This window comes from Piliocolobus tephrosceles, chromosome 6, assembly GCF_002776525.5.
Source record: "Piliocolobus tephrosceles isolate RC106 chromosome 6, ASM277652v3, whole genome shotgun sequence".
Taxonomy (NCBI): Eukaryota; Metazoa; Chordata; class Mammalia; order Primates; family Cercopithecidae; genus Piliocolobus; species Piliocolobus tephrosceles.
This window is the reverse complement of record NC_045439.1, coordinates 37,669,582-37,685,239: the sequence shown is the minus strand read 5'-3', so window position 1 is coordinate 37,685,239 and position 15,658 is coordinate 37,669,582. Positions and strand designations below refer to the sequence as shown.

At 45.1% G+C, this 15,658-nt stretch overlaps 1 protein-coding gene and 1 pseudogene across 1 annotated transcript; one reads left to right on the top strand and one right to left on the bottom strand.

Annotated features, from left to right (window-relative positions):
* Nucleotides 1-249: 249 nt before the first annotated feature.
* On the top strand, nucleotides 250-980 carry LOC111554542 (protein mago nashi homolog 2-like). The gene is made up of 2 exons (XM_023230165.1): nucleotides 250-528; nucleotides 828-980. The coding sequence occupies exons 1-2, from the start codon at nucleotides 250-252 to the stop codon at nucleotides 978-980; spliced, it is 432 nt and encodes a 143-aa protein (XP_023085933.1).
* Nucleotides 981-10,188: 9,208 nt separating this feature from the next.
* LOC111554545 lies at nucleotides 10,189-12,912 on the bottom strand (annotated as a pseudogene).
* Between the last annotated feature and the right edge of the window lie 2,746 nt (nucleotides 12,913-15,658).

The following is a 15,658-nucleotide window of genomic DNA, read 5'->3' as shown; positions in this document are numbered from 1 at the left end:
TCTCTAGTGACAGAGTCCTACATGCTGCCTCTTTACCAATCTCCCTAAACAATTCTTGAGCATAGCAAAGTTGGAGAACCACTGGTGAAGTGGATAAAACATTGCTTCTGGGGATGAGAGAAACATAGTTTCAAGTCCCAGCTCTGTCACTCACTGGACATCTCAGGCCGTGGCCTCCTGTTTTTATTTGTTTTTTAAGACAGGGTCTCTTGGTTGGCTGGGTTTTCAGCTGTCTTCCCAGGGACAAAAATGGCTATGGCTAGTGATTTATACCTGCACTACTACGTAGAGCACAAGGGCAAGTTTGGGCACGAGTTTCTGGAGTCTGAATTTCAGCCAGACGGAAAGCTTAGATATGCCAACAACAATTACAAAAATGATGTCATGATCAGAAAAGAGGTTTATATGCACAAGAGTTTAATGGAAGAACTGAAGAGAATTATTGATGACAGTGAAATCAGAAAAGAAGATGATGCTTTGTGGCCTCCCCCTGACAGGGCTGGCCAACGTGAGCTTGGAGATAAGCGCATATCTTTTTTTTTTTTGAGACGGAGTCTTGCCCTGCCACCCAGGCTGGAGTGCAATGGTGCAATCTCAGCACACTGCATCCTCTGCCTCCTGGGTTCAAGTGATTCTCCTGCTTCAGCCTCCCGAGTAGCTGGGATTACAGGCACACACCACAGCACCTGACTAATTTTGTATTTTTAGTAGAGATGGGGTTTCTCCATGTTGGCCAGGCTGGTCTCAAACTCCTGACCTCATGATCCACCCGCCTCAGCCTCCCAAAGTGCTGGGATTACAGGCGTGAGCCACCGTGCCCGGCACACATATCTTTTGCCACATCAAAAATAGGTTCTCTTATTGACGTAAATCAGTCAAAGGATCCTGAAGGCCTTCGAGTATTTTACTATTTGGTACAAGACTTGAAATGTTTAGTTTTCAGTCTCATTGGATTATACTTCAAGATTAAACCAATTTAAATTGTATGTTTTTCAAGCTGTTTGTATATTTAATTAAGGGATGGGAGGGGTTATTTGTCATTTACAATATGGGTTTTTTGGTAAATGTAAAGCAAACAAAAAAAAAGTATGTAAACTGAAAATAAGAAGATACATTAGCAGGCTTAATGGTTATCCTTACTTCAGTCTATGTGGGTTGGACAGTTCCCACACACTTTAAAATCTGTAAATAAAAGCCACCTTTTGTTAAAAATTCACTCAAATAAAGCATAGCAAATCCTGAAGAAAAAAAAGACAGGGTCTCTCTCTCTCTGTGACCTAGGCAGGAGTACAGTGGTATGATCATAGCTCACTGCAGCCTCGACCTCCTGGTCTCAAGCGATCTCCCCTTTCAGCCTCCCAAGTAGCAGCTGGGACTACAGACATGTGCCACCATGCCTGGCCACTTTTTGTGTTTTTTTTTTTTTGTAGAGACAGGGTCTCACTATGTTGCCCAGGCCGGTCTTGAACTCCCAGCCTCGAGCAATCTGCCCACCTCAGCCTCCCAAAGTGCTAGGATTACAGGCATTAGCCACATAGCTTGGCCTTGTTTTTTTCAGTTGAGATAACAATGGTGTGTGTGATGACTAAAGGCATGTCAATCGTTTCAGATTTAGGCCAATGCAAAGTAAGTGCTCAGCAAATGTTAGGTATTGTTTTTCTCCTGCTAAATGCACCTTGTTGCTTCTGCTGTCCCTTTGTGGCACAGATTCAAGCCCGGTCAGCACTCCAGGAATACCCTAGCGGTATTCCCACTAGGAGCAGTCTGTGGAGCCCCAGGAGGAAGCAGGAGGAAGGGTTTGATTTTGCTTCTGACATGCTTTAAGGGCACACTTGGCCACTGGAGGGCAGCATCCACTCGCTCATTTTTAGGAAGGACATTCTAAAAAAGGATTTTCCAGCTGCAGAGGTGCAGAAGATGGAAGGAAGCCTTCATGGGGGCTTACTGGACACTGGGTTAGTTGTTTTATCCTAGTGGTTCATTTTATGCATCCTATTCCAGGCAGCCCTTAGTAAACAGATATAGCCTATCACAGAATACACAAAATAGATTCTATAATTTTTTCTTTTCTTTTTTTTTCTTTTGAGACAGAGTGTCGCTCTGTTGCCCAGGCTGGAGTGCAATGGTGCAATCTCGGCTCACTACACCCTCTGCCTCCTGGGTTCAAGCAGTTCTCCTGCTTCAGCCTCCTGAGTAGCTGGGACTACAGGTGCATGCAACCACGCCCAGCTAATTTTTGTATTTTTAGTAGAGGTGGGGTTTCACCATATTGGTCAGCCTGGTCTTGAACTCCTGACCTCAGGCAACCCACCCGCTTCGGTCTCCCACAGTGCTGGGATTACAGGCATGAGCCACGGCACCCAGCCTAAGTTCTATAAAATATTAGTACAACCTATAAAATATAACCTATATAACCTATAGAGAGATGTTTTCCTTAAAGAACTGTTTTCTCATTGTCTTGAATCATAAAATGAGAATCTTGGCCGGGCGCGGTGGCTCAAGCCTGTAATCCCAGCACTTTGGGAGGCCGAGACGGGCGGATCACGAGGTCAGGAGATCGACACCATCCTGGCTAACACGGTGAAACCCCGTCTCTACTAAAAAATACAAAAAACTAGCCGGGCGAGTTGGCGGGCGCCTGTAGTCCCAGCTACTCGGGAGGCTGAGGCAGGAGAATGGCGTAAACCCGGGAGGCGGAGCTTGCAGTGAGCTGAGATCCGGCCACTGCACTCCAGCCCGGGAGACTGAGCGAGACTCCGTCTCACAAAAAAAATAAAAAATAAAAAAAAATAAAATAAAATGAGAATCTTGTTTCTAAACCTGGGGTCTCCTACAGGCACCGAGGTCTCCACAGGTGACCCCTGCTGTGCCACATGCCTGCATGCCTGGACCCCCACTCCTCTTGCAGGCATGCAGGAGGTTCCTATTCTCCTGCCCTATTGTGAGGGCTGCCCATGAAGAACAGGGCGGCAGCTGAAGGAGAGGTGGCAAGCCCTTCCCAAGCCCTTGGTGCCCCCTCCTTACAGCAGCAGGAATGGTTTCTCCACCTGTGGGTCTAAGTGTTCCAGTGCTGTCTGAGGACCTGGTGTGGGGCTCCTTCCCAGCCCATCTCAAGGGTCTAGAGCGAGACTTCCAGGTGAAGTCGCTGTCCCCAAGTAGGTTCCAGAGAGTGGGCTAGGTCCTAGTTTGGGACACCCCAGAGCATTCACTAGATGAGGGTTCTAGCACCAGTGGTTTACGTGGGAGGTGCAGGGGATGGAAATGAGGAAGAGGCTCAGGGAAGGGGGGCTGCCAGTGAGGCTGTGCTATGAGCTCAGCACTGCATGGTCATCTGCACTGAATTGTGGGAGAAAGAAGCGCCGAGAAACAGCCTAAAACACATGCCTCAGAATCATCCCATCCAAGTGGTGAGGGAGCTGAGGGCCTCAGACACCCACCCTGAGGGCTGAGGGCTGCTCTTGGTGACTGCTTCCTCAGTAGCCTGCTCCATCCACAGAGTGGTCTTCTGCAGTTCTGGGAGGAAAGCCCCAGGCACACAGATGCAGGTACACACAGATGGAAGTTTGCTGGAGCAAACTGAAGGGTGGGATGGGCACGGGCAGAGTGGTGACAGCTGCCGCTAGAGGCCACCTTCACCTCTGACTCAGGTGCCGGCTGCCCACTGTCCCAACAACGCTTCTCCTGGATCTGGGCTGGGAGCCCACTCCTCCCCATGCTCATGGTTGTCTGTCCTGCCTATTGACCAGCATCTGCCTCTGGAGAAGCCCATGCCCTATATGAGTGTTGGGGGCAGGCAGAATGGGTTTCTGTTGCTTGTGATAAGGAGCCCTGACACGCATTCTGAATTCAGGTGGCCTGCGTGGGGCTGCACTCTCCACCCTAGGGTAAGCACACAACCCAAGTTAGGCCTCAAACAGTAAGTGTGGAAAGTAAAAAGTTTGTTGCAGGAAGTCAGGGACCCCGAACAGAGGGACCAGCTGAAGCCATGGCAGAAGAATATGAATAGTGAAGATTTCATGGACATTTATTCGTTCCCCAAATTAATACTTTCATAATTTTTTACGCCTGTCTTTACTGCAATCTCTGAACAAAAATTGTGAAGATTTCATGGACACTTATCACTTTCCCAATCAATACCCTTGTGATTTCCTATGCCTGTCTTTACTTTAATCTCTTAATCTCATCATCTTTGTAAACTGAGGAGGATGTATGTCGCCTCAGGACCCTGTGATGATTGCGTTTTAACTGCAGAAATTGTTTGTAGAGCATGTGTGCTTGAACAATATGAAATCTGGGCACCTTGAAAAAAAAAGAACAGGATAACAGCAATGTTCAAGGGATAACAAGTGAGATAACCTTAAACTCTGACTGCCAGTGAGCTGGGTGGAACAGAGCCATATTTCTCTTCTTTCAAAAGCAAATAGGAGAAATATCGCTGAATTCTTTTTCTCAGCAAGGAACAACCCTGAGAAAGTGAATGTGCTCCTGAGGGTAGGCCTCTAAAATGGCCACTTTAGGGGTGGCTTTTACGGTCGAAGACAAAGGAATGAAATAACCCCCGTCTCCTGTAGCGCTCCCAGGCTTATTAGGACGAGGAAATTCCCACCTAATAAATTTTGGTCAGACCAGTTGTCTGCTCTCAAGCCCTGTCTCCTGATAAGATGTTATCAATGACAATGCGTGCCCGAAACTTCATTAGCAATTTTAATTTCGCCCTGTCCTGTGGTCCTGTGATCTCGCCCTGCCTCCATTTGGTTTGTAACATTTTATTACCTTGTGAAGCATGTGATCTCTGTGACCCAAACCCTATTTGTGCACTCTCTCCCCTTTTGAAAATCGCTAATAAAAACTTGCTGGTTTTGTGGCTTGGGGGGCATCATGGAACCTGCCAACATGTGATGTCTCCCTCGGTCACCCAGCTTTAAAATTTTCCTCTTTTGTACTCTTTCCCTTTATTTTCCAGACCAGCCGATGCTTAGGGAAATAGAAAAGAACCCATGTTGACTATCCGGGGTGGGTTCCCCTGATAAAAGTTCTCTCTTCAAAGTTTCTCTTCTTGTTAAAGAATAAGTCATAAGTGTTAGAAATAATAGTTTCTTTTAAAGACTAACTTCCTTCAAGCCTCCTTGCTTTGTACTATTAACTCTTTACTAAGCCCTATCCTATGTAGCTGTTAGATATAAAGGAATAAGTGCATTCTATATCCTTACACTTTAACAAAAATACTTGTGCTAAACATGCTCACAAACACATAGTACATTCTATGTCCTTGTACTTTAACCAAGATATTTGTGCTGGACATGCTCACAGGCATGTCCCAGCTTGCAGCCTATGCACCTTCCCTATTAGGCTTAAGCAACCTCCTCTTTTCCTTTGTTCTCCCTTGCCTTCACCTGTTTAGAAAAGTTTTAAATTATTAGTCAGTCAGGTTTTAGTTTAGATTGTGAGGTCTGGCTCCAGCCAATGGAGACAGGACACAGTAGCAGGGACAAGCTGTGTAAAGGATAAAAATTGCTTCCCTCCTTTGTTCAGGTGTGTTTTCACCATTGTTCTATCTGCAAGGAGCACCTTTTCTACAGAAAGTAAAATTGCCTTGCTGAGAAAACTTTTTGTCTGAAAGCTAATTTTTCCTTGTGGTGCCGAGGAACAAGCATTCTATTTCTGAATAAACATTTTACATATAACAATAAGCAAAACCTAGTGTCCTGGCTGGGGCCACCATGTTGCCTGCCTCCAGCTGGGGCTGCTCCTTTTTCAAGAGTGTCTCTCTGCCAGACTTGCAATCACAAGGTGGGAAAACTGGAGCTGCTGGAAGTCATTTTGCCACCTCAGAGAGAGACGCTTTTGAGAATAGGGTCCAGCCAGAGAAGCCAGGCCCTGCTGGCATTTCAGTCTCTGCCTTAGCCACCTGGAAAGTCAGCATTACCTCTGGACACTTCAGTTATTTGACCCAGTAACTTAGCCTTTTTTTTTTCCAAGACAGAGTCTTACTCTGCTGTTGCCCAGGCTGGAGTGCAGTGGTGGGATCTCAGCTCACTGCAACCTCCACCTCATGGGCTCAATCAATTCTTGTGCCTCAGCCTCCCTGAGTAGCTGGGACTACAGGCATGTGCCAACATGCCCAGCTAATGTTTTGTATTTTAGTAGAGATGGGGTTTCGCCATATTGCGCAGGCTGGTCTCGACCTCGTGAGTTCAGGCAATCCACCCACCTTGGTTTCCCAAAGTGCTGAGATTACAGGCATGAGCCATCACACCCAGCTTATCCTTCTGTCTTTACCAGCTTAGATTGGGTTTTATGTTTCCTGTACCCAGAAGGGTCCTAACCACTACACAATCTAATGGTTACTGTCACCCACAAATGACACTGGGTTGGGTACATTGATGACTTACTACATTTATTATCTCATGCTGATTGTACATAAAACCAAATTATTGCCACCTCCATTTCTCTCTCTCCTCCTGACCATCATGGCCCCAAACTTTGCTGTCCTGCACAGAGCACTGGGCTATGAGTCAGGAGACCTGGGTTCTCACCTTAGCTCTGCCTCAGCCCCTGTGACTTACAGCAAGGCAACCCATGCTCCCAGGCCTTGGTTTTCTCCTACAATAAATGGGAAGGTTGGACTCCATGACCTCAAAGGTGTTTCCAACACTAACATTCTATGGACATTCTTCTCCTCCTTCAACTGCATTTAGCCAGTCACTGAGGACCACAGAAGTTCCCTTGGAAATCTCTAACCCATTCCTTCTGCATTCCCCACTTCCATTACCTATATAATAAGAATGGGTTTCTCTCTTTCTTCTTTAAATGCTGCTTTCACCATGGAGTGCAAATTTGGAACTAAAAAGACTCCTGCAGTGAGTACAGCCCAGGAAGCCTCCTCTCTCCCTCACCACCAGAAGATGCAGAAGAGTAAGCAGAGATCTCCATTCATTGTGATCCTCAAAGTCCCAAATGAGCCTCAACCACTTGGTCTTACCAAACTACTCGTGTTAGTGATCGTGTCCTGCCCATCTCTCACAGTCCTTATAACATTTGCTTTGAGTAGGACTTGGGTTACAAATCCAATCCCAAATCCACCTGCACTAACTCAAATTAGAGAAGGGAAATAAATGCACCTGTAATCCCAGCTATTCAGGAGGCTGAGCCAGGAAGATCACTTGAGCCCAGGAGGTCAAGGATGCAGTGAGCTATGATTGCACCACTGCACTTCAGCCTGGGTGACAGAGTGAAATCACATCTCTTAAAAAAAAAGAAAAAATTAAGTCTTGCTTAAAAAAAGAGAGAAAGAAAAGGAAAATGTGTCACGAGGTACCAGGATACAATTCATGTCACTCACCCATGGGCTCCGGCTGACACGTGGCAGGGTCTCTTCTCCATTGTGGAGCATTGTTTCATTCTTCTCTCATCAGAGACCAGCTTTCTGTGCTTCACAGCTACATTGGCAGAAAACGTAGGCACCACCAGCTTCTGAGTTCCCAAGTTATCTGTCCAGCCCGAGATTGAAGTAACTCTTTTCAGCTGCTTCAACCACACTGTTGACTCACATTTCGAGTCTTCTCGGCCTCTTTTCCATGTGATCCCACCATATCTTCCCACCTTGGAGACAGGTTTTGGTGTTTTAGACCCAATTTCAGGGTCTTATGTTTATTACTATGAAATGTAGCCTTGTAAGATTACATCATGACTGCCTATTAAGGTCTTTTTGAACCCCAAATCTCCCATTTACCTTATTGGCTTCATAATGGCCAATCCCATAAAACCCAATCCCATGAGTTTGATGAGTCCAAGTCATTAAGAAAAATGACTGACTGGGAATAATCACTGGTCCACACAGCATGCAGAAATGTCCCTGCAAGTTGTCAGATGCATAAGCCAGCACATTCTGGCATGTTCGTTTCCACAGCCACTCAGTCCTTTAGTGGGACTCTCCATCCACTCCCCTTTCCCCATCATTCCCACCAGGATTAGAGGAGATGCTGTTTGTCTGAATTTCAGCAAGGACGGAGACATCTTTATATTGCTCTTCTGCAGAGGCCGGCATCCAGCCCCAAAAGAAGAGTTGACCAAGCAGAGCCTCTTCTATCTGGAACTGGGCTGGGCCCAGGGATCCCTGTATCTTTTTTTTTTTTTTTTTTTTTTTTTTTTTTGGTGGGGGACAGAATCTCACTCTGTTGCCCAGGCTGGAGTGCAGTGGCATGGTCTTGGCTCAGTGCAACCTCTGCCTCCTGGGTTCAAGCGATTCTCCTGCCTTAACCTCCAAGTAGGTAGGATTACAGCTAGGATTACAGGTACCTGCCACCACGCCCGGCTAATTTTTTGTATTTTTAGTAGAGATGGGGTTTCACCATGTTGGCTAGGCTGGTCTTGAACTCCTGACCTTGTGATCCACCTGCCTTAGCCTCCCAAAGCACTGGGATTACAGGCATGAGCCACTGTGCCCAGCCCTCCGTATCCTTTTACAAGTGTTCACAAGCCATCTTTTAAATAGCTTGTTTCCAGAAGCCAGCTTCCCCAGGTATTGGAGTTTGCAAAATTTCTCTTGTATTGTTGGTTGGAAAAGTAGGACTTAAGGAGATTTCTAGACAAGAAAGTATGATTAGAAATGGAAGATGCTAAAGAGCACAATTAGAAAGTATATCTTAAGGTAATCTGTGATAAGAGGGGATGTTTTATATTGCCTTTGTTTTTAAGTTGACATTAAAATACATTATTATTTGACGAGATTTGTCCTTTGAAGACTTCTCTACTGATAGGCACTTCTGCAACAAATTTGCATAATTTGATATAAATCTTTTGTAATTATTCCTAAAGGCCAATCAATGGGCATTTATGATGGCTCATAATAAATATACAATAGTATATATTACATAATATATATTAATTGATGGGTTGTATTTTTTTCTTTGAGCTTACACAATGTTTTAGAAACAGCCTACTTTTTGTAAACATCAAGTTGAATATTCTGTGTTGCATTTGCTAAAAAGAGTCAATAGTTAAGAATCTGTTTCTTTTATATATGTCAGATTGTGTCCATTCAGAATACACAATCCCCTGCATAAAACTAACATGTTTTGCTGACGTACTTGTTAATTTGGCTCTAAAATATTTATTCTTTTTCTAATTTATAGCATTTATTTTAAAAAGATTAATCCCTTCATCCATTTCTCCAAGGCTCTTTTGTAGCTCAAAAAATTACCATAAAGGTCCTCTGGTCTTGTACTACAATTACTTTAGAGTGGGGATCAGAAAACTTTTTCTGTAATGGATCAAACAGTAAATACCGTAGGCTTTGCAAGCCATACATGCCCTGCGGCATCTACTCAACTCTGCAGCTACAGTGCAAAAACAACCTAGACAATAGTGACTGAATGGGTATGGCCATATTTGACTCATGGTTGTAGTTTGCCTACCCTTGCTTTAGTGTACCTACATTAACACTATTCATATAAACTATCCAGTAAGATAAATAATAGTTTAGTGCTTAAAAGGAAGTTATAGAACCTTTTTCTTTTAGAGTCCTTTAGGAAAAGCATCATGTATTGCTTGGAAAGTATTCCCTGTTTTAAATATTAAATACAGTTTAACACACAAGAATATCCAACTTGATATTTATAAAAAGTAGACTGTTTCTAAAACATTGCATAAGCTCAAAGAAAAAAATGCAACTATATTTAAATTTTAAATACAGTTTCATTCTTTTTTTTCTTATTATTATACTTTAAGTTCTAGGGTACATGTGCATAACGTGCAAGTTTGTTACATATGTATACTTGTGCCATGTTGGTGTGCTGCACCCATCAACGCGTCAGCACCCATCAATTCGTCATTTATATCAGGTATAACTCCCAATGCAATCCCTCCCCCTCCCCCCTCCCCATGATAGGCCCCGGTGTGTGATGTTCCCCTTCCCAAGTCCAGGTGATCTCATTGTTCAGTTCCCACCTATGAGTGAGAACATGCGGTGTTTGGTTTTCTTACAGTTTCATTCTTTTATTACCCTGAGATATTAATTAAGAAGAAGTAATCTGGAGTCTAGTACATAAAACATCTTCGGGTATTTACATTTTGTAAATAGGAAGCGATATTACTTCTAGCATTGTAAGAACCCCAGCTCCCAAATAATAATGACTCTTGGATAACAAGCAAATAAATACCTGTAGCATGCCTCCAATATATTGACTGTTAAAGGGCAGTAAGTTCTCCCTGGCAGTGATCGCAACAATTGAAAGTTATATTTTCATATCTAGCATAGGGATGAAATCATCCAAAATTTTTCTTTGTAGCAAGTAAGGTGGTTGGTGAAAATTCAAAACATGGATTATCAGGCGAGCTCTCTGTTTAGGTAGTTGGAGCTAAAATTCGTAGAACCATTTCAGCCATTTTCTCCGCTGGGGTGCTGCAGAATTCAACTGTCCATGGAATCTTTTTTTGATTGTTAATGCCAACATTTCCCAGAAGATGAGAATTTACTGCTTTTGCTAACTTGTGATTTGTTAATGCCAGCTCTGCTGTGCTGTGGGGTTGTATGCTAGGAGAGTAAGGTTGCCCTCTTCCCTATTGCAAAGAGATTAAGAGCTCCTCCAGTAACTTCTGGGTAGCTATCATTTCCTAATGAAACTGTTCCTTTTCACTTAGGAGATCCTGTATGGAACCACGTGCATCATGTTTTTGACGCTGTGAAACTGCTTTTGAGGCCAGGCATGGTGGTTCACGCCTGTCATCCCAGTACTTTGGGAGGCTGAAGCAGGAGGATCACTTGAGGCCAGGAGTTCAAGACCAGCCTGGCCAACATGGCAAAACCCCAACTCTACTAAAAATACAAAACTTAGCCAGGTGTGGTGATGGGTGCCTGTAATCCCAGCTACTTGGGAGGCTGAGGCACAAGAATCACTTGAACCCGGGAGGCAGAGGTTGCAGTGAGCCGAGATTGCACTACTGCACTCCAGGCTGGGCAACAAAGCGAGACTCCATCTCAAAAAACAGAAAAATAAAACTGCTCCTGATGCTCTTAAGTTGGTTAACTCATCTGCCATTACTCTGCTTGCAAGGAATTTACTTCGCCATACATCACACTGTATTAACATACATTCTAACTGTTTGGAAAGCTGAGCTGTTTTTCAACCTAGGGCTTCATTTTCTAAAATAAGCTGATTTTTCTCACAGGCTAGACATTCAAAGTGATACTGAAGATCATCCACAACAGAAGCCACCAGCAACTTTTTAAACTCATGACTTACCTCCGTCTGTATACGGAACTGGTTTCAAAGACCTTCTTTGTCCTATAGTAACCTTCTTTCACAATTCTTGAGCTTTTCCTTTTTCCTTCTTTTTTTTTTTTTTTTTTTTTTTTGACGGAGTCTTGCTCTGTTGCCTAGGCTGGAGTGCAGTGGCATGATCTTGACTCACTACAACCTCCGCCTCCTGGGTTCAAGTGATTCTTCTGCCTCAGCCTCCCCAGTAGCTGGGACTACAGGCGCATACCACCACACCCAGCTATTTTTTGTATTTTAGTAGAGACGGGGTTTCACCATGTTGGCCAGGCTGGTCTCAAACTCCTGACCTTGTGATCTGCCCACCTTGGCCTCCCAAAGTGCTGGGGTTACAGGCGTGAGCCACCACGCCCAGTCTCTAATTAATATATTCTTTACTCTGAGAGTTCCTTATTAGGTTCTATAACTCTCTGACTGACCAAGGAATTCTCCTTTATGATATCCCAGAGACATCATAATTTTGTTGGAGCTATCATGAGTTATTGTATTTCTGTTGGAGCTATCATGAGTTATAGCAACTTTGGGACCTAATATTCTTTTTTTTTTTTTTTTTTGAGACAGAGTTTCACTCTTGTTGCCCAGGCTGGAGTGCTGTGGCATGATCTCGGATCACTGCAACCACTGCCTCCCGGGTTCAAGCAATTCTCCTGCCTCAACCTCCCAAGTAGCTGGGATTACAGGTGCCCACCACCACGCCCAGCTAATTTTGTATTTTTAGTAGAGACTGGATTTCTCCATGTGGGTCAGGCTGGTCTCGAACTCCCAACCTCAGGTGATCCGCCGGCCTTGGCCTCACCAAAATGCTGGGATTGCAGGTGTGAGCTACCGCATCCAGCGGGACCTAATATTCTTACAGCTTCCACTTCTACTGCTTTTCAGTGAGCATTTTCCCTGGCTGAACTCGTGGGCTCTCTGTGATGGAACTGCTTTCTTCCATGGACCCCGAAGGCTATGATGACTTCTGGATTGGACCCCAGAAGGAATTTCAACAGATTTAGGTGGCTCCTCAGTGTCCATTCCATCTCCTGCTCCTCAGTTTGGGGATGAAGTAAGGGTGACTTTGGTTTCTAAACTTTTAAGAGTAGTCATTTTTTTTCCCCTTAACTACTGAAAATGCACTCCAAGACTTCTACTGAACAACCGCTAAGATTCTTATTCTCCCCATTTCAGGGGGCTTCACTGGACAGGCTCTTTGAATCGGTATCGCCAGGTTAACTTCTCACAGACCACTTCCATTCCAAAGCCGACCCGCCCAGGCCCTCCAGACATCCCTTACATTGCCTTTGGATTAAGTTTAGGATGGATCTTTCTTTTCCTCTTCCATCAAAAATAGAATCCAGATTTGGGGGATTTGACAGGCAATAGGGCCCATAGGCCATATTATACTCAACTAAGATATGATCAGATTTATAGATGCTCCATTATTTTATGAGCTATAAAATATAACAAATTAAACCATAACACAATGCTTTCTTTAGAATTTTATTATGTTCTTCACGTACTCATATATATACATTATTATATACTTATTGAAAGAGCTCAGACGCTTCTAGACATGTATCATGTACAATATGAGGAAAGCAAATTTGCTAAAACTCTCTTCTGAATCCCTTGTCAGTCTTTTTTTTTTTTTTTTTTTTTTAAGATGAAGTCTCACTCTATCGCCCAGGTTGGAGTGTAGTGGCATGATCTAGGCTCACCACAATCCCTGCCTCCTGGGTTCAAGCGATTCTCCTGCCTCAGCCTCCCAAGTAGCTGGGATTATAGGCACCCGCCACCACACCCAGCTAATGTTTTGTATTTTTAGTAGAGACAGCGTTTCACCATGTGGTCAGGCTGGTCTCAAACTCCTGACCTTATGATTTGCCCGCCTCGGCCTCCCAAAGTGCTGGGATTACAGGCATGAGCCACTGCACCCGGCCGAGTCTTTAAGTGCCTGTTCTTCACACACCATTACCTGCTGTGCCATCAGTAGAACTGAAAATGCAGCATTTCTTTTTCTTTCTCTCTCTCCCCTCCCTCCCTCCCTTCCTTCCTTCAGGATGATCTCGGCTCACTGCAACCTCCATCTCCCAGCTTCAAGTGATTCTCCTGCCTCAGCCACCCAAGTAGCTGGGATTACAGGCACGCACAATCACACCCGGGTAATTTTGTATTTGTAGTAGAGGCGGGGTTTCACCATGTTGCCCAGGCTGGTCTTGAGCTTCTGGGCTCGAAAGATCTGCCCATCTCAGCCTGCCAAAGTACTGGGATTATAGGTGTAAGCCATTGCACCCTGGCTAGCATTTCTTAAGCCAGTACTACACCATGACCACCAGCATTTTCTTTCTGGGGACCCACCATGCAAGTGTTGATACTGGAGCTTGATCTTACCAGGAGATAAGATTAATGGAAATTTTTGAGACAACAGACAGGACTCACATTCCTGTCTCAAATAGGCAGGCAGTGACACTAAGTCATGACTGCTGTCTGGCCAACAGCAATTGTAAGACACCATTAATCCTAAAGTGAGATCGATTGTATGCTGTAGCTCAATATCAGAGATGCTACAATGTGAAAATTGATGAACTGAAACAGTCCTTATGAGACTACCTTTTGGGTTATCCTAAAGGTGGTACCCAATCTAGCCCATGAGCAATGGCCCCAGCCTCATCCACTGACAGGCATCACTTTATCAGACCACGTCAGCCTGGGCCAAGTGCATCCTGGACATCTGGAATTGGAACTAGTCTCTTGTGTCAAGAAAATGTCAACACTAGGCGCTCCGGAATTAGCCTCTGCCACCATGGGGAGGTGTGCACCCAAAGCTGGACTGCAGGGAGAGGAGGGAGGCTGACACACAGAGGGGCCAAGATAAGCTAGAGAGAAGGCAGGAACTCAGCCTCCCAAGGGCTTTCCAGTTCTGTGGCTGGTGCCTACCTGGAGCTGGACTGCCCTCTGGCTCCTGCGTCTGAGACAACAGGAAGCCTTACAATAATTTCCCCTGTGTCTTTAAGCTGGCTAGTTGGCCCATGTCGTTGACAAAGAGCCCCACTGCACCACCTTCGCTGTGCTTGCTCAGGTCTCAACTGCATTTCAGATAGCAGCTTCTCCACCCCTTTTGGGGCTGTGAAAGCCATGACGATCACAAAACAACTCACAAAGCAACTTCTAGAGCTACTGCTCAGATGAGGATCCTATAAGGCAGTGTTTGAGTGTCCTGTAAAGCTCAGGTCCAGCTACTGCCCAGTTACCTATGTTCTGTCCTCCTAAGCTTGGCCTCATCTGTAGGGGGCACTGAGGGAGGGGCAGCCTGTGACCTTAGAGATCTCCAAGTGAGGTCACTTGCCCCATTCTTGGATTAAGCCCACAGCTGTCAGCCTCAGCCCTTTGCCACTAACCAGTTGAGCTGAGCAGCCCACCCATCTCACCCATCTCCTGCTGGGCCCAGCTATTCTGGCCTTTCGGGGCTCTCAAAGCTTGGAAGCTTCCTTCTCCCCTCTCCATGGACGGCACTTTTAGGGCTCAGGAAGTCAAGTCCAGCAGCTAAGGCAGTCTCCCAAGGGCCAGTGTTGCACACTCAGGCCTTTGAAGCTAGGAGAGTTTCTCCAGCAGGTCATGCCTATGCCAGGGGTCACTGACATCAGGAAGGCAGCCAGCTCCCCAGGGCACGAACGATGGAGCACATATTAGCTTCCTATGGTTGCTGTAACAAATGATCACAAATGAAGTGACCTAAAACAATACAAACATATTATCTCACAGTTCTGGAGAACAGAGACCCAAAATGGGTCTGTAGACCTGCATTCTATCTGGAGGCTCTCAGGGAGAATCTGTTTCCCTGGCTTTTCTAGCTTCTAGAGGCTGCCCACATTCATTGGCTTGTGGCCTCACATCACTCCAACCCCTGCTTCTGTTGTCACATTTCCTCTGATGCTGACACACCTGCTCCCTGAGCACCCACCCAGATAATCCAGAACAATCTCCCCACCTCCAGATTCTTAATCACATCTGCAAAGTCTTATTTGTCATATAAATTAACAATCATGGGTTTCAGGGGACATGGACATCTTGGGAGATCATTACTCAGCCTACTACAGAGCACAGAGACTGAAGGAGGGCTTCCCTTAATGGTATTTTTCTGTAATCAGGCCTTTTTCTTTAAGAATATTTTAAACAGCATAACAAAGCACAGCTGAATTTTTTTCCCCCCTTTTACAGACAGGGTCTTGTTATGTTGTTCAGGCTGGACTCAAAACTCCTGGGCTCAAGTGATCCTCACCTCAGCCTCCCAAGTAGCTGGTACTATGGACATGTACCACCATGCCCTGCTACAGCTGTTTTTTTATACAACTCTAGGGACAATACCCATTGCCACTTATTACATGCCTACTGTGTGCCAG